The sequence below is a fragment of the Neopsephotus bourkii genome, unplaced genomic scaffold (genome assembly GCF_033783945.1).
Source record: "Neopsephotus bourkii isolate Nb327-2 ecotype Australia unplaced genomic scaffold, CSIRO-AGI_Nbou_v1 NB_1630, whole genome shotgun sequence".
Classification (NCBI taxonomy): Eukaryota; Metazoa; Chordata; class Aves; order Psittaciformes; family Psittacidae; genus Neopsephotus; species Neopsephotus bourkii.
The window spans coordinates 11,820,931-11,843,451 of NW_026902105.1; the positions used below are offsets into that span (position 1 = coordinate 11,820,931).

Consider the following 22,521-nt stretch of genomic DNA (forward strand, 5'->3'; position numbering starts at 1 on the left):
AGTTGCTTGTTTGGGCTGTCCTTGAAATCAATCCTCAATTTTGCTGAAAAGGAAACAGGGCTGAGAAACTGCACCAATGCAGACACCACCTTTTCAAAAGCAGCTTTAATCTTGTACCATAGGGAAAAAAATAAAGCTACATACTGGCTTCCATTAATAAGAACTTGCAGATAAGATAATTTTTAAGGTTTTGCAATATACTTAGTAAAGTTGTACTGAATAAATGTAAGAAAAACAACTTTATATATTTGGAAAGAAGACTTTAATAGTGTTGTTATATAGAGTATTGGCCAACTCAAGCGGGTCATCTTCTCTTACTGCTGACATTATTTCCAGTATTTGACTAAAAAAGAAAGATTGGTATTAGAAGACTGACACTCAGACCTGAACATACTGGAGAGTGCTGCATGTGTATGTACAAGTCACTTAGATTAACCTGGAATACAAACCTATGCTGAGAGCAAGAGAGCAGGGGCTCAGCTATGCAAACAGCTTCACTTCTAAGTCACTAACTGCCCTTTCCTTCACACTGAACACTGTTTGTGCACTGGTACAGACTCAACTTTGGTCTTTTGACTTGTTTGGAGGTAATTAAATGGCTTTCTGGTTCAAAGAGAGTGTCATTTTGTGGGTGTCTTTATCAATGGTCTTCATTTTTCAGACTGAAACCCAGAAGCCTTTCAAGGCTAAGGCTGTGCTATGAATTAACTGGTCTGTGGCAAAGCTTAAGCTTCAGCTACAGCCCTACCTGAGAGTAAAGCTGCCAAAGGGACTTACTGTTACTTCCCCCTTCTCCATCTTAACTGGGATTAACACATTCAGATACTTGCAGTCAGTATTAAATGAGCAAATTTAAAAGGCCTGTAGCCTTGAAACAAGCTAGGGATAGGAGGCAAGAAAAATGGGATGAGTAATATTAACACCATGTAACAGAAAACCAAGCCACGCTTCTTCCTCTGTGCTTATTTTCTTGGTTTTGTATCACTGAAGAAAATGAATATTCTGAGTGGTTCCTAAGATGTGTTGAACTTTATTATGTTTTCTAGTGGTGTATCAAAAACTTCATGGTGAAGAGAGTAAGCAGCTCAAGCTTGGTAGTAGGGCTTGGTACTTTTGGATCTTGCCTATCCTTTTGAGGGAGACTAATGGAAAAAAGTTGCTCTTAGCAATTACTGTATGCAAGTACTTTCTTCTGTGCAGACTTAGCCCATTTCATTGACCTTTCCCATGCTTTGCAGCCAAACAGCTTCTCGATTTATGGGGATGCTCCATATGATACAGGGTGATAGCTGGCCTACACAGAAATAAATAACAAAGACCAAAGAATTCGCCCTTGAAGAGCTTTGGTAAAGCTTTCATAATTAGCCCCACTAGGATGCAGGAGGATGCTGTACGTTACTGTATCACCATAGAGGAAATCACTAAAGGAAAAAGGAAAGCATCTTGAAAGCTTTGTTTGTTTGTTTGCTTAATTTTAGCTGCAAGGGGAGTAGTGCAGTTCTAAAAATGTATTAAAGATCAGAACTGAAAGGTGTCCAGCACCACCCAAAAAAGACTAGTGCAAAATTCCTCCTGCCAGCTGAGCTATATCAAACAGCCTGTACACCCTAAACGTGAAATACCCTTTGTGGCCTGGGTCTGACTTTCCCCTCACGCCCCATCTTCCTACTTTAGAAGCCACAAAACAGCAGTTCTCAGTTGCCATACGTGATGTTTCCTAAGGTTGAAGAGTTTCTCAAGTCACTAACCTACAATTAGTACAGGTTACAATTGACGTTAATGGGACAATCTTTTTTAAATCAGGGTGGACTAAACAAGATTTTGTTTTATAAAAGGCAGCAGAAGCCAAAGCACAGCAGTTGGGTACTGCTGCAGGACAGCCTCCCTGCATTTCCAGCTCAGGGTCTCTGAAACACCCCGTTAGCTACAGCTGAGGCAGCAGACAAAGGCACAGAGCGGTGTTAGCACATAACAGGCTCGACAAAACAGCAGCAGAGGCCCTCCCTCCACTTGTGGTCAGAAAAATGTTCTCTTCCGAATCTTTTCCCTACTGGCCTGACCCTAGAAAGTCATAAAGCACTTCTGTGCCGATATGTGTAAAACAACAATAAAGTCAGTTTTAAAGTTACTACAATCCAGGTAACTGCCTAAAGTGTATCTAAGCACAGGGAGATGTCACTGTGTAAACCATGCTTTTAGCATGATCAGTTGTCATCTGAGTTTCTTCAGGTCTCCCAAAAAAGCCACAGAATTCTCAATTAAACTTGTTTTGGAGACACCTTACTGAATACCTGGATTCTTTAGCACCATTCTAAGCAGTATTTCAGAAGCTAGTTCCAAACAGGCAACTTAAACAGCTTTGTATAGAAAGACAATGAGACTTCACAGCAGTAAATCCCATTTCTGATCAAGTACATGGGCTTTGCTCCTGGGTGGGTGGAGCTGTGAGCTTAATCTGCTTGCTGCAAATGTATTCACATACCACACCACAAGAAACTGTCCTCCTTGTAAGGAGCTGACGACTGAGCACACTGACACAATTCACTGACCTTAGTAACAGTTGTGCAATTCAGGCATTTCATCTATGGGTGCTATTTAATGGAGAAAACGGAATGGTTTTGCTTTTCACACCTCAGTGAGGAAGCGCAAGAAAAGGCAGCAGGAGGTGGTTTGTGTACTTTGCCCAAAACCCCTGGAGTTTTCTGCCGCTGTTCTGCACACTGACTGCTGTTACTCAGATCTGACCTTCATGGGACCAGTTCTTTTTAAGCACAGCGGCAGAATGAAGAGACAACCCTAACCACAAACCACGTTATAGCAATTCATGGCACGGGCACTGATGCCAGCACAGGCACCTGCACCACTCACTGCCTCACTACTGCCCCCACGGCTCCAGTGTTGCTCGATCGGAACAATCACCAAGAGCAATGTTACTTCACAGGGTTTAACCCCTTCTCCAGTGTAGCAGTGAAAAGATAAAACCCACACTGGTTCCACTTTCAGGGAGCTTTTTACACCCAGAATTGCTGAAGTGGGAAAATTAAAGACTTACGAATTTGTCCACAGCCTACAAAGCAACACCGGGCACCAGTTTCTGTAAATTTGGAATTCATTTCTCTTTACTACATTTCCAGTGAGCTGATTGACAGGACGAGGGGTAATGGGTTCAAGCTTCAACAGGGGAGATTTAGGTTGGATATAAGGAAGAGATTATTTTCTGTGAGGGTGGTGAGGCCCTGGCACAGGTTGCCCAGAGAAACTGTGGCTGCTCCAATCCTGGCAAGAATGTTCAAGGCTTGGCTGGATGGGGCTTGGAGAAGTCTAGTCTAGTGGAAGGTGTCCCTGCCCATGGCAGGGGGTTGGAACTGGATGATCTTAAGGTCCTTTCCAACCCAAACCGTTCCATGATTCTGTGATTTTTTCTATCCCCCCCTGAGATTTGAAGTATTTTAAACACCAGTGTACCAGCACACTTACATTATATGGCAGGGTTCATTTCTGTCCTTCAGGCAGTGCCCTACTTCCCATTTCTTTTTTGTAGGAAATGTAGTTTTAACGTATTTTGCTCCAGCATGAGTGTTCTTCACTCCACACCAAGGTGCATCTAGGTTCATGTGAGAAAAAAGGATCAGAGTATGCAATCATTTGATAATAGCATGAGGCAGTTCAACCAACTACCAATCTCTTTCTAGCAGTGACTTCCACTTCAAAATGGAACTGCAGACATTTGGGCAGTTTAATTTCTCCACAATCTCCACAAATTTGGTTTTGATTTTACATTTTACAAAATCAGCAGCAATAGTACATGACACTGATCTCTCTGACATGATAAGGACAGCTCTATACACTGCATATGTCCCATACAAACTTCCTATATAACAGGTCTGTACTTCAGTAAGGATTTAGGCAGTTTGTGGTTTTCCTTTCTCAGCTACAGAAAACAAACTGTATTTATAACTGCCAGTTACTGGTAACTGAAATGAACATGCCATAAAAGCCCCAAACATCCCTAGTCAGTCAGCTGAAATCACTGTTCATGAGGGCCAGAGGGGAATTCAAGTGTTCCTCCACCTTATCCCATTAAAAAGCAGTTGTTTCCACATGCCATCACTGCTACCTGTAGCAAGCTCGTAGCCACTGCCCTGTGCCTGGCACATCTTCAGCAAGCCAAATTTTCAGCTATCCAAGCAGGATTCTGGTCTCTGGGTTCATTAAAAACTCTGGGCTTGATGATTTGTCCTTTTCATCTTCCCCTGCAATGTCAGAACTGACACAGCAGCTCCTTCCTTCCAGCAGAAGGCTGAAAAGGAACATTCTGGAGCCTGTAAACTGCTTTCCCAAGTGGAGAAACAGCCAGTCCTGTTTCTGCTCCAAAGTCCCTGGATCTGGATTCTGCTTTATCATTGCTATACAAGCAAATCTCATTACCCAGCAGTGCTTAAGTCACAAACTGACCAAGATACAAAATCTTACCCGTCTCTATCATTAACCGCTCACTGGGAATTGATTTCAGTGTTTCCAAGTTGGCTTCTGTTTTCAGAGAACTAGGAAAGCAGAGTTTGGTTAATAAAATCAAACACAAAAAGTGTGCAGAAGTCATTTGCCTGTTGCAATGTTTTGCAGCAAAGGCAGCTGCCTAAATAATTCTGTTAGTGAATAAAATCTGATTTAAAGAGCTTCCTGTAAACTGAAACTTCCCAGGAAAAGGCAGATTTGGAGAGCTATGGACTGGGTGAAGCCGTCCCGCCGCAGGGAGCACACAGCCCCTGCCGGCACCGCCGGTACTTGGCACACACTTCCAGTTAGCTGAGCGCTGAGAATGCAGATGAGGCTGTTCAGGTTACAGCCGCATTACTCCCAGGTTTGACATGGCAGCTGGTTTCTAAACACCTCTCCGAGGGACTATTTCCAGGTTCGACAACCTTATTTATTTACAAACAAGGATTGACCCGAGGGCAGCAGAATGCACCCATGGCTAGATTAACTCGCTGAGCTGAGAGCTTTTTATGGCTAACAGACTAATGAGCGGGATTCTAAATCTGTCAGATGATTAAAAGTCCAGCCAGCTCTGAAACCCTGACCTCATTGTTTAAAAGAAAGCAACGAGTTCACTGCTGCTGACATTTCAGAATGGTTTTATGTCTTGTGAAGAACTTACCAGCCATTTATTCCAATATAAAGATCCAAATCTATTATAGCTGCTGCTTCTTCCTTTGTGCCATCAAAGGAATGTACCTGGAATGGATATACACATATATACAATGTTTGTACTTCATTTACAACTCCAATCATTTAAAAGTACATGTTAGTTTTTATTTGTGTCATAAATACCCTTGATAGTATGTATGACACATAACACAAAGATGGGACATGGCTCAGCCGATTATGAACTTGGGCAAAGTTCAGGCTGAAGGCACTTGAACACTACAGCAGCAGTGGCTACCAGGGTTTGTTAGTGATAAATAGATGTAGAAAGGGCCTGTCCAGTGTTACCACTACTGGCCCAGAACTTGCTCATAGTTTACAGTCTTCATTCAGTATTCCCTACAGGGCACTATCAGGGACACTGTAAGAGCAGTGTAACATTCTCCCCAGATTTGAGTCCACTGGAACTAAAGAGACAGCGTATTGGGGCATCCCAGGCACTGCAGAGCCAAGTGGCCAGCCAAAAGGCACAAACAGCATAACACAGCTGGGAACTGCAGCTTCGCAGCCTGAGTAGACGCTGTCAGCTCCCCCACGCTGCCAAGGGGCAGTTCTGAGGCTCCTGCTCTTCGCTTCTCCACTCATACAGGATTTGCAGGAGAAAAGGAAGGACAGACTGCACAGTGTTACCCAAAAGGATACACAGTACTTAGCTCAGGATGGAAGTGGCTTGTAGTGACAAAGGGGAAACCTGAGATACTGCTGTGGGAGGCATGATGGCAGTAGATTAGATACAATAATCCAAGCATTTACTGCTTTTGGAAAACCCTGCCATAAGGGAAACCTGAAAGAACATTGCTGGCCTTTCCTAACCATTTCATCCAAAGTTTTTCCTGTTATGCTTTTGAATTAAAACACACAGTCTGAATATCTAAAGACATAAAGTAATCAAAAGTTACATCTGGATCCAGTTTGAAAACGATGTCTAATGTCAGAAGCAAATGTTTGAGGTTATGGCTTCCACAGGGAACATGCAAGTAAATTATCTGTGGTCTGAATGCACTGCAATTGCAGACACTGAGGAGTTGGGACAAGGCCAATGTCAATTATAAGGTGCTTAAACTGTCCTTCTGACAGGCCAAGAAAAACTGCTCGTGTCAGCTGCAGGGCTTTTTCTCAGCCTATCTTCTTACCTTGCATAAAGAGCTGTTGAGTAAGCCATGACAATAAAAATACTAGAAGGGACTGGAAAATACTCATTAACTAATAATAACTTAAACCATGTAACAGGAAGCCAGCCCAGATTCCATGACAAACAAGAATCTGCATATTAAGCAACAATATTCACACACATGCATGTAAAAATGGATGCTCTGCTGAAGGCCGTACTTACCACCCCTCCCACAAATCTATCTCTGTTTCTTCTCATTATGTCTATGAAATGAAATAAATACAAACATAAGACAGCTTTAACACAGACAAAGGTGAACGATTCAGGTTTCCCAGCTCTTCGTATTCAGAAGTTGCTCTGAATATAAAATTCTCAAGGAAAACTCACCTAAGAATTCAGCGTGTGAGTTTCTACAGTGGAGAAACATGGGCAGTTGTGTCTGCTCTGACAGCTCAAACTGCTTTTCAAAATACCTGTAAAATAAAAATCACCTTTAAGAGCAAATAACGACAGTGGAAGAGTTTTCTCCAGCTCTTGCCCTCCAGAGCTAAAGACAGAATGAATGGATTTGCCATGCCAAAGCTCTAATTTGTGCAGGGACTTGAAAGGAGCTCTTTCTCACGGTGCAGTCACGTATCAGTGCTGGAAGACAGATAAGGTGGCCGAGAGCATCAATACCAAAGGATGCACATATACGTGTGCTGAGCATGTAATCTTGCAGTCTGGGTGCTGGAGTCTGGGCTTACTTACTTTTAATGAACAAGGAACTGACTGTTCTGTCCACAAAGTTTGGAAATGTCAGGAACGGAAGAGCGTGGAGCACACAGAGAACAGTATTTCAAGAAGCATTTGTAAATGGGGCAAGGGTGAGTGAGGGAGACCCACACAGACTTCTATAGCCTCAGACAGCCCACACTGCATCGAGGCTGGCTGGGCTGTACAGTAGCAGTCCACAGTTTCTGTCTGCCCTTCCATGGGGACAAACAGATGAAGTCTGTGCTCTCTTGGGGTAAAACAAATACCAGTATTAGCCATCTTACTTCTGCCCCATTCTGCCTGTCTTCACTCTTGCAGTCTTCCTGTTTTCCCTCCTCTGTGTACCTGCAACCTTTCCTTTCCACTCCATTTTATTTCTCTCCTACTTTCTATTCCTATTTGAATATTCCCTTCGAAGGAGTGGTAGCAGCGAGGCAGCCATCCTATGAGGAGACATTAAAATGCGGGCAGGGGGAAGGTAACTTGGTGGCCAGCTTCCCCAAGCAGTTTCCAAAGGAAGCCAGCTCACACTGAACTAACCCCTCACTTGTCATTTGCAGGTAGCTCTGCTTCAAGCACATTATCATTGACAGAGCCTGTCTGCCCTGGCATGCAAATTACCAACACTCAGAAACACAGCACAGAAACTCATGTGAGGCAGAAGGCCCCAGTGCACAGGTGACTCAATCCATACTTAATTTGAGATGACATTATGTGGGCAGAACAACACTGCCTGTCCCAACAGGCCAGGACACTACGCACCTATGGGAATTTATGAGGTGTTGCTGTTAAAAGCAGTCCAGGACACTGGGATCAGTCACATTCCATTGGCAAACTCAAGCATCTACAACACTGCGGTGTACAATTCATATGTCAGTGAGGAGAGAATGGCAGCAAAACATCAGTTTGATTCACATTTTCCTGAAGGAAAACGACAGTGTGATTTGTTCTGTGGAAATTTCATTAGTTTGTGTACTGTCAGTTCCAGTTTCTCTGCTATAAGTTACCTGCCCTGTTCATCAGTGCAGATCTTTGAGATAAAATAGGTGGAACAAATTGGCTGTAACCTTCAAAACTGTCATGAGAATTCAGAAGAATAAATTAAACCTACTTTGAATCTTTGTCTAGACACTGTGCTTAGTTCAGCTTCTTTGACCAAATATAAATGTCATTTGCAACCCATGATTGCTCTTGCGGCTAAATAGCTACAATTGCCTGATTATTGGTGGGGTTTTTAAACAGAAGACATTTTTCATATGGAAACTAGGTTTTAGAAACTGAGCTGCAAATAAAACCCCCACGTAACCTATTTGCCATAGGGCAGTGGTCTTGAAGTACAAAGTTTAGTGCCCCTACAAATGCAAAAGCAACTCAGGCTTCTTCCATTCCTAGCAAAAATGAAGCTGTAAGAGAAAAAGAGGGGGGAAGCCAAGAGAAACCCTATAAAAGCACAAAACCCCCAGATACAGGGTGATCAGAGTGGTAACAGAGTAACAAAAGAAACTAAAGAAACTACTTAACAAAAGTAACTAAAAGAAACTTAGAAACTAAACCTTAGTAGTCCCAGTGCTTAAGGAGCAACCTTTTCTCTTTGGATGACCAAAGTGTCACTCAGTGCCTGCTGGTTCTGTATTGGTTCTCAGTAAGGAAGCTTGAAACAGTTCTGCATGGCTGTTTGCAGGTTTAGTGTTGACCATCACATTCAAATGGTGTGGTATTTTCAGATTTGGGATCAAGGTACTGAAGGAGCTGAAGCAAACTGGCCTTGCTGAGGTAGATCTCCACACAAACCATCCTGGATTCGTGGATGAAGAGCAGTGCATGTGATACTGCTCACGCCTTCCAATTTGGTTAAGAAAACTCCCATTTCTGTGTTGCTACACCCCACAAAGCCCTCCTGAGAGTACAGCAGATGTGAAACTTCTCTGTACTTACCAGTCCATTTATAATGTGACCTTCACCATAACATAAAGGCAGTAACTTCCTCTAACTACCATTAAAATCACTATTGTTTGTTGGAAAAGTTATAAGAACAGAGAATAATTCTGAGAAAGAAAAGTTCTTTGGGCTGCTTCAACAAAGGAATTTCATCTTTATTTGCTTCTCATCTTTATTAATTTTAAATTCAAGAAAAAAAAAATCTTCACCGGTGAAAAATTATCAGAAGAAAACACAGAGTAACTAGAAAATAATGATTAACCATTAAACAGATGTTCTGGGTTCAGCATCTGGGCCATGCCCAGATACCACTCACAGGGAAACTGCCATACCTCTCTCCTAGATAGCTGCTTGCTGCCTACCCCAGCAACTGCTCCACCTGAATGATGGGCCAGCTGGAAACAGTGAATGCCTCCATGCACTGCATACTTCACCTTCCTTATTTTAGCTGATTTATCAAGCCTATATTTGAAGAACTCGCCAACCTGAAACCTTGACCATGTTTCACACACAGATGGAGAGTGAAGAGCAGGGGAAGCTGTCCATGTAGAAAAGAGGAAATTCACAAACAAGTATTTGCAAGCATCTGGCCTCATATTTATTCACTCCCTCATATTTCTTGCTTTCTGGGTTTTTTCAGTCAATCACTTCCTTCCAGCTCAATGTCCAACAAGGGCTCACAATAAGATATCTTAGAAAATAGATTCATTGATTTCATATGATTTACTGAAATAGCTCAGGTAAAGACTTTCTATCATTACCAATCTTAATTAGAAAGGACTCACCTACCCCTTTACAAGTGACTTCTGTTCTACCCTGTCACCTCTTTCCTCACAACCCAATTCCAATGTGCCTGATTTGAAGATTTTCACTACAGGTCTTCAGCTGCAGCCTCCTGGACAAGGAAAATCAGATCTTATTTTTTCTTTCCATAACATCAAGGCAGTAAGGATCTTAGAATACAATACTCCACCAGAGTTTCAGTTTGCCACAGAAAAGAAACAAAGACATGCTTTGCTGATCTTTGTGCACATTGACTTGTGCCAGGAACAGAAGTTCTGGCCACTTTGCTGGATATTCTACTGTACAACTGTAACATTATGAAGAAATTAACTCTACCTACTGCTAACATGTGGCAATTGGAGAAAAATATACAACCAAGCACTGCCCCCCAGTGACTGACTCACTTAGAGCAGTATAATTAATCTTGAATTTATCACTTGTATCTTTCAGACAGTTCCCTCTGTAGAGAGAGGTTCTCAGTACAAGAACAGAAGTTGACCTGAGGGGCTGTGCTTGCTTCTTTTCATTCAGTATCTACATTGCATGTATTACTTGACAGATCTCTCCAGCTCCCTAAATCACCTTTATCACCACCTCTCAATGACATGCTCCCAGCTAAGACCACCCCTACCCGGCTTTTTTCACTGCTGATTTATCCTTTTGACAGTGCTGTTCCCTTCCCTGTGCTTTTCCCTCAACAACCCAATTCTTCTCTCACACACTACACTTAGGTTATTTTCACAGAAACACAGAATGGTTGAGATTGGAAGGAACCACCATGGCTCATCTGGTCCCACCTCAAACATGGAAATCTTCCCCATGACTTTCTAAGTATTCTTGATTATCAACAAGAATTAACCTCTGTCACACACAGAAATCTACAAATTTGGATTAATTTAACAGAAAAAGACATGTTCAATCAGCACCAGACAGGTAACAACATTTAGCACACGGCACTACTGGAATGTAGGCATCCTTCTTTCAAAGTCCCAGTTCTGCCATAAAAAACCATCACCAACCCTGCCAATTGCAGGTGTGCACCTGCCAAAATGTTACATGGTAGAATACAAGAGAAAGTACTGCTGAAAATTGATACAAGCCAATGTATAGTCATCAAAAGTTTCTTACTTGAGTTGGACGTCCTTTGGGCAAAATTCTAATCTATCAAAATCTACAAATAGAAAGAACACAAAACCCCAGTTAGTGTTTTAGAATTGTTTTAATACATGTCTAAAAAAATAAATACTTTAATTACTGAGCTAACGCTTACCCAAGCCACATTCTCCAACTGCTATCACCTTTTTCTTGTTTTCTTCAATCAGATTTTTTAATTCAGATAAATACTGTTCAGAACCACTCTGCTCAAATTCTCCACAGCGGGTTGGATGACAGCCAACTGTACTGTAAAACACATCTACAGCAACACAGTATTAGGTTTTAAGGAAGAATAAATAACTATATAAGGTATAGACAGTATCTGTGTGTGGACTTCCATTGCTCATCATTTTAAAAGAAAATTCTCTTTGAACATCTTTATCTTGGTGATAGTATCTCTATCTAGACAGTATCTCTAGTGGGGCTGTGTGGATTTTTAGTACACATTATTTAGTATACTCCCAATAGGGCAACTCAAAGCTGAATTATTCTGGTGGAGCAACCCTCAATAAATCATACAATTGTCAAGGTTGGAAGAGACCTCTTGAGATCTAGAAATACGTCTCATTCATAATGCTTCAGATTATCCTCAGCTGGAAGACTTGCAGCCATCATGCCATTTCCCTTGTGTGCCCTACATTAGCTGTTACAGAATTCCACAAACATCCAGCCTGATTTATCAAAGTATCTAATCTCAATTTCTTAGTGCCAAAAGGAACATTCCTGCTAAGTACCTTTATGGAGAATGTAAAAGAACAGGGGGGAGGAAATGACTGGATAAGGCCCCAGCAACTTGACCTAATACTAAAGCTAGCCTTGCTTTGATAGAAGTGGGGAAGTGGATTGGATACAACGAAATTACCTCCTCAGGTTCATTCCAACCAACATTATTCTATCGTTCTGTTCATAAATAGTACCTTAACATGTGTTTTAGTTCAAATACATATTTTAAGTAATTGGTGGAATGGTATTTGCCTAAGGAAAAAAAGAAGAGATGCATTCCTTTCCACAGCAAGAAAAGGAGAGGCAAGAAAAGCATGAAGACACCTCTCTTGTTCAAGCTGGTCATGGCAGATTGGTAAGTAAAAACCAAACAAAACCCCACCAAAAGCACACATTCCACACAGCTTATTTCTAGAAGACAGCCTTGGAACAAAATTTTTATTCCAGAAATTCCCTGCAATTTCTTTTGTTATCTAGAAATAGAAATTGCAGGAATGAAGGATTCCTTCCAAATGCCAGGGATCTAAAGAGCAACATACAGCCACTCCCACACAAGGCATTCAGCCCATTCTGAAATAGTTTCCCATTTTACTCTGAGATTCTGTAAACACCTCCAGGGATGGGTCCTTTTGAACTCTTAATTCTGAGCAGAGAAGATTCTATTTTTGACTGACAAGGCAAGTTTAAAGTGAAAATACCATTTGTCTGTGCCAGCTGCAATGCATCTTTACTGTCTTGTAGACTCCCACCTGTAATCAAAAACTTGGAAGAAGAAAAGTACTGTCAGCGAGTATGTTCTTCTGTGAACATCAAACAGACTGCTTAAGAAAACACTCAGATGTAAGTAAGAATGTAGACAGAGAACATCAGAAGACAATTGCTAATGTATATATAGTAATTGCATAAATCAGTAACAAATCTCAGTGGTCCTCAGGAGCTAATAAATACACTAGCTATCAAAACATCATTTTTTTCTTTATCAAATATCTTCTACACTAAGTATTTAAACCATTAAAGGAGTAAAATATTTCTATTTGCAGCAACAACTTCAGTAGACAACAACTCTATAAGCTTTACTTGCATTCAAGAAATGACACTCGGAAACATTCCCTCTGTCTTACAGGTGGAGAAACTAAAAACTCCCAAAATCCCATAACAAGACATGAGCAAGTAGATAAACCAACAAAGGACTTTGTATCAGAGTCAGGCTTACAAATTTAAGAGTTTCTGGCTCTGATCTTTTATTTTTACCTTAAGATCAAATGTTATTACACCAGAACTGCTGCTTACAGTGATTTTCGAACCACCACTTGCAGAATCTTGCACCCTAAGTCCTAACAAATCGTGACTACACTGCTTCTGGACAACTCTTATTCCTACACCTACTATACAACAGACAGGTCTGCACTACTCACAAACACATTCCAGCAGTAACACCAGTAAAATAAGTTAAGCTGAAACTGGCTCAGTGTACATACAGCACAGGGCAAAACTTTACAAAACATTACCATAAATCAGCACCTATATGGAAGAATAGAAGGATTTTCAAATGAATAGATTAAGTTTCTAAGCAAGTAGAAAACAGTGTGGGATGGAATAGGCTTCTCGCACCATTCAGGCCAGTAGCAAGACTGAAACCAGCTAAGGACAGGGAACTCCAGAATTCCATTTCTGAATCTTGTGTGCATCTCGAAAAAGTTACGCAGCTGATCTATTTTTGATGGTGGTATTGATATCAAACAATACTTTACACATACACTTTTACTGTGTTTGTATCTGTATCTGCTGCAGTGTGGGAACTTCTTTTTGTCTCCCTGTTTATTTCCTACCTGAAATTTCTGGTTTTCCTATCTGAAAGACTTATCTTTACAGAGGAGTCTTTCAGCACCTTCTGAGACCCCTGTTCCTCTTCTAGAGGAGGGTTTATTTCTAACTCACCAGCCTTATTAGTGCCATAGAACACTTTGTGACATTATATGTTGTATTCTGCTGTAATTCATACTTCTGTCTTGACAATTCATTCAGTTCAGAAAGAGATACAGGAAGGCTGGACTACTGTGACTGCAGGAGTGAGGTGCACTGCTGAAAACACTAATTTCCAGCTAAGAGTAACCAAACTGCTCATAATACTGCTGGTTTAATATACTTAGGACAGTATTTACTAGCAGACACTCACATGTCTCAACTGTTTAGAATTTATGGGCACTCCCAGCAATTCTGCAGTTACCCATTTCCGTTACATATAGAAACATCTGAAGGATCTCAATCAGAAGACTTTGCTTTGATCTATAGTAGCAACTGCTGAGTAAGAGTGTCACACAGGATAAAAGGAGAAAGGAATGGTTGTCTATAATACAACTAGCACAGAAAATTACATTAGTTGATTGCAGAAGGTCAGAGAACACCTGTGTTGAATCTGTACAAAAGGAATTCTACATACATGTCATATATGATACCACTGAGCTTAAATAATCAGCATATAATGATCTGTGCAAATGAAAGGCAACACTTTGCACAGAACACTTTTGCTTCATGCTATCAAAACAATGTACTGCATTTTCCACTGCAAGGTCTAGAAACATTTGGTTGAATAGGGGAGCACTAAAGACCCAAAGTATTATAAAGCAGTTTAAAATATTAAAGAAAGTTTGTTATAAGAAATCACCTTTTTCACACCAACTTTGACTGCTCTCTCCACCACATCCAAAAAGTCATCTGTGAAAGTTCACAAAAATGTCATCAATTGACCTGTAGGTTTAACAGCATAATTAACTACTTTTCAACTAAAAATCACTTTCATGCAGCCAAAATGCCGATCATGAAGAATCTTTAAACCACGTTTGATTGGTCTTGAGAAGACAACAACAAAATGCCATAACTGAAGCTCCAATTTAAATCCAAGAAGTCAATAGAAGCTTTTCCATATACTTTAGGAGGCCGTCTGGCTTTACATCTGTATCTACAGGCCATGAGAGCAATAAAGAGGATGTTATAATTAGTAACTATGATTCAGCAATGCTTTGGTAGTTTATAGCTCACAGTTCTTAAGACTCTTCCATGCAACCTTAATATGAACAGATCAGAATTGTCCACTTTGCTCTAAAATTCACGTTCCCTCTACAACAGCTTAACAGCAATTAAGAGAATGTGTTTTGCTCAGATCATCTAGTTTATTTTGTCTCAAGTTCTTCTTCAAGCCTAGAATAAACAAGCATCTCAGTTTTGAGGAGGAAAAAAAAACCCCAACCCTCTAACCTCACATTCTGACATTAAAAGGTTCTATTTTAATGAGAGGGATCCTGTGTTTGAGCAGGCACAAAGAAACGTTTACCTTGATGTTTCTGTGTTCCCCTGTAGATTCCTCTGAACATAGGATCTGTCAGATTAATACCAATATCTATGAAAAAAACAAAGACAGCAATTTGATGTTATGGTCACTCCACACTTAGACAAGTTTGATACTAGAGGAAAATTTCCTCAAAAACAACCAGCCACGGGAATAATCCCCACAGGGAAGTGGTGGATTCCCCAACACTGAATGCTTAACATTTGGCTGGACAGGCTGCTAGGACATCTACTCTAGGTCATGCTTTGCCTGGAAAGATTCACAGAAATCATAGAATCAACTAGATTGAAAAAGACCTTTAAGATCATCAAATCAGATTGGACCAGATGATCCTTGAGGTCCCTTCCAGCCTGGTACTGTATGATTTCATTCAGAGCACCAGCCAACTAGGGAAGGCAATGGAAAGTGTATCTTAACAACCCCAACTATCACAGGCCATATAAAGCTAAGCGACTTCGCATACATCCAACCTTCACTCAGCAGGAGCGGCAGCAGACTGCCTTACCAAAGCTGCCTGCTCTCCCTTCTGCCCAGGACACCCAGTGTGAGCAGCACCAGGGACACCTGCAATGCAGTCACCGGTCTGAGCTGCTCCAGCCCCTTCTCTCTTGGCCTCCAAGGCTCTCCCCGTGCTGCAGCCTCCCCGATCAGGGCTGTAGCCGGGAATCGGGCACACCCACCTCTGCAGCTGCCAAAGCTACCTTTGTAAAGCGGTTTCTAGTGGGAAGGGAAACGTTCCAGTGTTAGGCTTTTCTCCCACACGTAAAGCTTCAACCTGCACCGACCTTCTGAAGTTATTTACGTATTTCCTGCCTCATTTCTAAAGAACATTTTCACCCAACTCCATGCAACTAGAAACAACCACAACTAACGCGACAACGAGAAAAGGAGGTGAGGGGTACCCAGAAACCCTCGTTCACGGATAACAGAGGAGCCACAGAGCAGCTCCTCAGTGCCCCACGATGGCAGAACCGTTCTCAAACACCTCTTGTAAGCTCAAAGCCAGCCCGGAGACACCGAGAGGGACTGCAGGCGGTGACAAGCCCTGCATGACGGGCAGCCAGGTCACCAGAGCGGTCCCCGCCCGCAGCGCTCAGCCCCTCATAGAGCGGAGCGGCGGGCACAGGCGGTGGCTAACTCAGCCCAATACCGGGCATGGTACGGAGAGACCCGGGGCGAGGTAACCAGCCCGACCGGGAACACAGAGCCCGGATACAGCCCCTTTACTCCCGCCCCGCAATCCCCTCACCGATGAACTTGGCTCGACTCATGGCGGAGGCCCCGCTTGAAGCTGTGGCGGCTCAGGCGGTGGCTGCTGAAGCGCGGCGTCCTCCACGTTCCCGTCACCCCCCGCGCGGCGGCCGCTGCCTCCACCGCCTTCCCGCCAGGCCCCGCGCGCGAAGGTGAGGGGGAGGGCAGTCAAGATGGCGGCGTACCTGACGCACCAGCAGAAGGTGCTGCGGCTGTACAAGAAATCCCTGCGGCACCTCGAGTCCTGGTGCATCCACCGGTGCGTGAGGCCGGAAGGGAGCTGGGATAAGGGAAGGAGGGGAGCAGGGGGGCTGTCTTTCCTAGGAGCTGCCTCTCAGGCCTGCGGCAGTGCGCAGCGGGAAGGTTACCTGCCGAAACGGGGCTTTGGGCTTGACAGGAGTTTTGTTCTCTTCCCTTGCTCCAGGGGTGAGGAAGAAGCCTTTAGGGTCACTACAGGAAAGGGTTATGTGGGAGCAGGAGCTCATCAGGGGCACCTGATGATGCCGAATGAAGTTAGTATTTCATTGTGTATAGAGACTTAGACATGGACAAGCCTACAGGGATAAGGAAGGCACGCGACAAGAGGACCAGATGTCTTCTCTCAAATCAGTGTTGGCCTTCCTTCTGTTGGTAAGGCCTGAGAAAGTTGCTAAAGAAAACAGCTAGAGGAGCCTCTCAGGGTTGGAAGTTAGCCCAAACAAGAACATGCAGTTAATTGCAAGACTGAATGCATTCCAATGTCTTTAACTAACAGATTTCCATCAAAGGGTGAACTGAACAGGGGTATTCCTCCCCAGATGACCATGATGACCCCCAGAGACCACTCCTGAAATTCACAGTGCCCCCAGCCTTATCTATCCAAATTAGCTTACGCAGCGAGGAATTGGGTCTGCATTTTGTGGAGTTATTCGACTATGTGTATAACAAAGCTATATAAGCTGTGAACTGCCTCCTCTCACGGTGTGACAGGCAGAGCAATCCCTCATACACCTGGTACCGTAATAAAGTCACGTCAGTTTCTAACCTGTTCCTCTGGTTGGAGAGTTTATTTCCTGTATTGGTGACACTGCTCAAACCCTGTCTTTGCACAGGGGTTATGGGTGATTATGCTAAGCTTTGGTTTTGCACATGGTCCGTGTTCTCCACTGTATCTCATTGTGCTTAATCTCTGTCCATAGAGACAAGTACCGCTACTTTGCCGTGCTCCTGAGGGACCGCTTTGATAAGAACAAGGATGTGAAGGATATGGTGAAAGCCACGGAGCTGCTGATGGCAGGCGAGGAGGAGTTCTGGGCAAACCAGCATCCGCAGCCATACATCTTCCCTGACTCCCCTGGGGGCACTTCCTATGAGAGATATGAGTGCTACAAGGTGAGGTGACCTGTGAGATGGGGTGTCATTGTGCTTCCATTGTGCTTGTGGTCAGTGTAAGGTGAGGGTTTTAATTGGGCTGCCATAGGGTTGCAGCTTGACTTGGCAGAATCATTTCTTTCATAGCTCATGGCTGCTGAACATCTTGCTGCTGGCATGGTGGAAGCTGTCCTGCTTGTCTGATGCTTGCAAATGGAGTCTGGTGGTCTGTCTGAACACCGCTAGCTTCTCTTTGCCCTGTCGTTGACACTGGTGAGGCTTCATCTTAAACTCTTTGTTCAGTTCTGAGCCCCTCACTACAAGACAGACACTGAGGTTCTAGAGCAGGTCCAGAGAAGGGCAGTGAATCTGGTGATTGGCCTGGGGAGTAAGTCTTACCAGGAAAGGCTGAGGGACCTAGGGTTGTTTAGTCTGGAGAAGGTTCATGGGGGACCTTATTGCTGTCTACAACTGCCTGAGAGGAGGATGTAGTGAGATGGGGTTGGTCTCCTCTCCCAATAACAAGTGATAGGAGAGGAGGAAACGGCCTCAAGCTGCACCAGGGGAGGTTTAGACTGGCTATTAGGAAAAACTTCTTCACAGTGAGGGTGCTCAGGCATTGGAACAGGCTGCCCAGGGCAGTGGTGGAATCACCAACCCTGGAAGTGTTCAGAAACCGTGTAGATAAGGCCCTCAGTGACATGGGTTAATGGTGGCCTTCGCAGTCCTGGGGTAAAGGCTGGACTTCAGGATCTTGAATGTCTTTTCCAACCTAATTGATGCAATGGTTCTGTAATATCTGCTCTTTTGCCAGAGCTCTGCAGTGGGTCAGGCAGGCATGGTGAAAGAGTTGGAGCTGAGCTGTGAGAGGAAGGTGTGCTACCCACTGTGGGGCTATCTGATCACAGCCCTGGTTTCTCTCTGGTCATGTCAGATGTCAGCTTGGCTGTTGGGGGCTTCTGTTCACTCAGCCATATCTTTCTTCCAGCATTTTGAGTAATTGTACCAATTACCATTCCCCTTCACGTGCTGTAGAGCCAGAGGAGTATTTGTGCGTCACTATGTGGTAGGCGGTATGTCTAAAAATAGGAGCCGCATTTTTGGAATCCAAGGCACTTCTGGGGGCTTGCTTTCCCCCCTAGATGGTTTTATTTAGGAAGAGAGAAACAAGTTTCGTAGAAGACCACAGTGTTCTTGCTTTGTTTGCATTGTCTGTCTTAATGCATTGCAAGAATAGTAACCTAGAGAGTGCATGTACCCATTTTCTGTCTAATTTGAATTATGTACTGACACAAGACTAAATCTGAGCAGATCTTTGTACATAAGAAGCCACGTGAAAGAAAGGATCTGACGTAGATTGATCAGAGGCAGAAAAAAGAACATATGAGTGAAAAGTGAAGAGAGGGACTTAAGCTTATGCCAAGGTCATGGGCTTTAGTAGATGTAATAGAGAGTCTCTGTTTTCTGTATCAAAAAAAAAGGCCAGTTGAGTAATAAATGGTTAGGATTGGTCTTCATATAGAAATACAAACTGGTTTATGTTCTCTTTTCTTTGCCCTGTGTGATATGCTAAAATTGTCCTTTAGCAAAATGGCTGTCACAAGGATTTGGCTTGTTGGTACATCAGTGAGTGTCCATTGTGAAGCTGCTGTAAAATGTGATTTTCACATCTTGGGCTGTTTGGTTTTAAGTGTTGTTCGGTGTGTGTGGGTTTTCTGTTAGTTTATTAGCAGCAGCTCTGCTATTTCTGTTCAGTCAGAAGGTTTACTCAGTGATTAGAATCACAACAGGAAACCAGAAGTGTAAATGTTAGTACATGAATAATGGTGTAGGGGTAACGTCTTATTTTTAAGATTTGGGGGTTTTGGTGGGGTTTCATTTTGTTTTTTAATCCAAATTCTGTCTTTAAAATGTTTACATTTGGTGCTACACTGCTGCAGAATCTTAAGCTTTGCTTTCATTCTTGACTGACATTTTAGAGGTCAGACCATTACCAAGCTCTTAAAGGCCACTCATTTCTTAGGAGTTGTAGACAAGCAGAAATGAGCTGTAAGGTTTTGTCTCTCTCAAATAAATTAGTAGCTGGAGAAAAAGCTCTCTCCAACCTGCTGCCTTTGGGAGAAGGAAGAGAGAAAGGAAGATCTTCTCTTCCACCAGGTGGAATTATTATGAGAGCTTTATAGTTAACAGAGATGGCCTGGGACTTGTCTTAAGGATGCTGTGATTTAAGCAAGTCATTGTGATGTCTTCCTATTGCTTGGAATAATATGTGAAACAAAGATTTTAAGTACTCACCTCTGTCATATTGTGCCTTGAGACTAACAACAGTCAGGTGGCTCTAAATGTTTTTATGTAGTACTGTATTTCCTTTATATTTTGTTTAATACTGGCTTCAGTGATGGTGTAGTTCTTTTGTGTGTGTGTACTATACATGATTTCATATATAAAAGTAATATATGTAAATTATATTGTTCTTTAACAGCTTCCTGAATGGGTCTTGGATTACTGGCATCCATCTGAGAAGGCAATGTATCCTGACTACTTTGCTAAGCGAGAGCAGTGGAAGAAGCTGCAGCGGGAGAGCTGGGATAAAGAGGTCAGTGCTTGCTCAGTACAGAGTAGAACCTCTTCAGCACCCAAGTATTTTGTGTGACGTCTGATGTCTTCTTGGAAAAAATATCCAATGCCTACTGCAGTCTCGCACTCTGCGTTGTTAGAACCTCTACCAGTGGGAAACATGCACTCAACCTAAAATGCCTACACAGAGATCTCAAGAGTTACAGCTTCTTAAAGGCTGTGGAGGGAATTTGAAGTTAAAAGCTGCCACTGCATTTATCTTAGTGCAGGGCTATTGTAGCAGGTTTGCTAAAAGAAATTCCAAACTGGCATGAGAGGAGATTAATGACCAGAGAATTTCTCTCCTGCTGTGAAGCTCTGACACTTTTCAGGTTGCACTTTCAAAGTGACCTACCACAGTGGGCATCAGGTGGGAATGGAGACTGATTTCTGGCCACCCTAAACTGAGATTCAGTTGAAAAACATGATGTTCTTGGAATAGTTCTTGAATTCAGATGTAGAGAAACAGTTGGATTGTGTGTGCTGTGACAGAATTAACAGTGACAACCAGTGCTTGCACTGTTCGTGGCATACAGGAATAGAGGTGGTTGGCTGTTGGTGGCATACAGGAATAGAGATCTCATATGGACTGCAGTGGAAGTTGTTCAGGACCTGTGATTACATGGCAGCTTTCAAAGAGGATTGAGTCTGTTTAACGTAGCATAGCAATGGTAGGCAGGAATTACATGGAAGTAATGACCTTTCAAGTAAAATTTCTCTTGTAAATCACTTTTTACTCTTAAAAAATCCTTCCTAATTAGTTAATATGAGCCTGCAGTGATTAATGACTAAGGGAATATTGGGAACCATGACACTTGAAGGTGTTACTGCTGGTTCTTCCCTTCTGAAACAGGCCCCAATTCTTACTGCCTGGGCACTGAGCCTACATGGAAATGGTCATTTGAATACTGAAGCACTTCTCTGTCTTGCCTCCTAGCTTAAGCAGCTCGAAGAAGAAACTCCACCTGATGGTCCAAGAACTGAAGCTCTGCCTCCAGCTCGAAAGGAAGGCCATCTGCCCCCGCTGTGGTGGCAGTATGTTACAAGACCCCGTGAGATGCCCATGTAAAAGTATGATCTCACGTGAGCATTGAAGCAGTTTATCTTCTGTAGGCACTTGACATGCCAGTGGCTGCATGCTGCTCGAATTAATACAAAATAAACCTGAATAATATAACAAGATAAGGCATTTTGCTGATATACTGTTCTTCTGTAGCATGCACACACTTTACTTGCAGTTGTGCAGTGTAGACCTACGTACTGACCAGCCTATGAAGAAGTCAGAGAGAGATGGGGATTGACACTATAATCCAACCAAACCACCTTGATTTTTCCTTTAAAGTCTTCATGAGTGCACTGGATCTGGCTGGGATGGAGTTAACCTTCCCCACAGCAGCCCTCACAGTGCTGGGTAGCAGGAGCTAGGAAGGTGTTGAGAACACACGAGGTTTTGGTTACTGCTGAGCAGTGCTCCCAGCATCAAGGCTGCCTGTCCAGCATCCTCCCTCACCCGTAGGCTGGGGATAGGGAAGGTCTTCAGAGGGGACAGAGCCAGGATAGCTGACCTCAACTGACCAGAGGCCGTGGGCTCCTTTCTCCACAGGACACAGGTCCTGCCAGGAGCCTGCTCCAGCGTGGGCTTCCCATGGGGTCACAGCTTCCTTCAGGCATGCCCTGCTCCAGCGTGGGGTCTTCCCTGGGCTGCAGGTGGAATCTGCTCCACCGTGAACCAATGTAGGCTGCACCACAGCCTGCAGAGGAATCTGCTCTGGCACTTGGAGCATCTCCTGCCCTCTTCTACACTGACCTTGGTGTCTGCAGGGCTGTTTCTCTCACATATATTCTCACTCTCTCTGGCTGCTGTTGCTCCTGCACAGGAACTCTTTCCCCTTGAATCTGTTATCCGAGAGGTGCTACCAACATCTGCTTGGTCAGCAGGCGGTCCATCTTGGTGCTGACACCAGGAGATACAGGGGAAGCTTCTGGCAACTTGTCACCAAAGCAGCCCCTGTAACGCCCCTCTACCAAAACCTTGCCTTGCAAATCCAATACATGCACAGACTGAAACCCCTGGACAAAAATGAATCTATGGCAGTGGCAAGGAAACAAATTAGGCCACTGTGTGGTAACTGGAAGTGGGAGCAATGTCCTCCCTCTATACCTTTGCTCCTGAGAAAGCTGAACAGAAGGAAATCTTCAGTCACTTGAGCCTGTGGGAGATGGCACTGGTGCTGTGCTTGGCAGATCCTGGCTGTAAGCATGGGCTGTACTGACAACACAATTTTCC

The 22,521-nt window shown here is 43.3% G+C and overlaps 2 protein-coding genes across 4 annotated transcripts; one reads left to right on the forward strand and one right to left on the reverse strand.

Moving 5' to 3' along the window:
• Positions 1-86: 86 nt before the first annotated feature.
• On the reverse strand, positions 87-16,377 carry TATDN1 (TatD DNase domain containing 1). Of its 3 annotated transcripts, XM_061373532.1 has the most exons (12): positions 16,267-16,377; positions 15,003-15,068; positions 14,337-14,386; positions 12,370-12,433; positions 11,064-11,207; positions 10,922-10,964; positions 6,704-6,789; positions 6,539-6,579; positions 5,159-5,235; positions 4,474-4,544; positions 3,478-3,604; positions 87-343 (listed from the first exon to the last, which is right to left on the reverse strand). In XM_061373532.1, the coding sequence occupies exons 1-12, from the start codon at positions 16,286-16,288 to the stop codon at positions 241-243; spliced, it is 894 nt and encodes a 297-aa protein (XP_061229516.1). In that variant the 5' UTR covers positions 16,289-16,377; the 3' UTR covers positions 87-240. The 3 variants fall into 3 exon arrangements, with proteins under 3 accessions (XP_061229516.1, XP_061229518.1, XP_061229517.1); XM_061373534.1 differs by lacking the exons at positions 10,922-10,964; positions 12,370-12,433; positions 16,267-16,377 and having other exon boundaries at positions 15,003-15,074; XM_061373533.1 differs by lacking the exons at positions 10,922-10,964; positions 12,370-12,433; positions 14,337-14,386; positions 15,003-15,068; positions 16,267-16,377 and having other exon boundaries at positions 11,064-12,363.
• Positions 16,369-21,419, forward strand: NDUFB9 (NADH:ubiquinone oxidoreductase subunit B9). The gene is made up of 4 exons (XM_061373537.1): positions 16,369-16,527; positions 17,447-17,639; positions 20,101-20,214; positions 21,172-21,419. Exons 1-4 carry the CDS (start codon positions 16,442-16,444, stop codon positions 21,301-21,303), a joined length of 525 nt encoding a protein of 174 aa, XP_061229521.1. The 5' UTR covers positions 16,369-16,441; the 3' UTR covers positions 21,304-21,419.
• Positions 21,420-22,521: the final 1,102 nt, after the last annotated feature.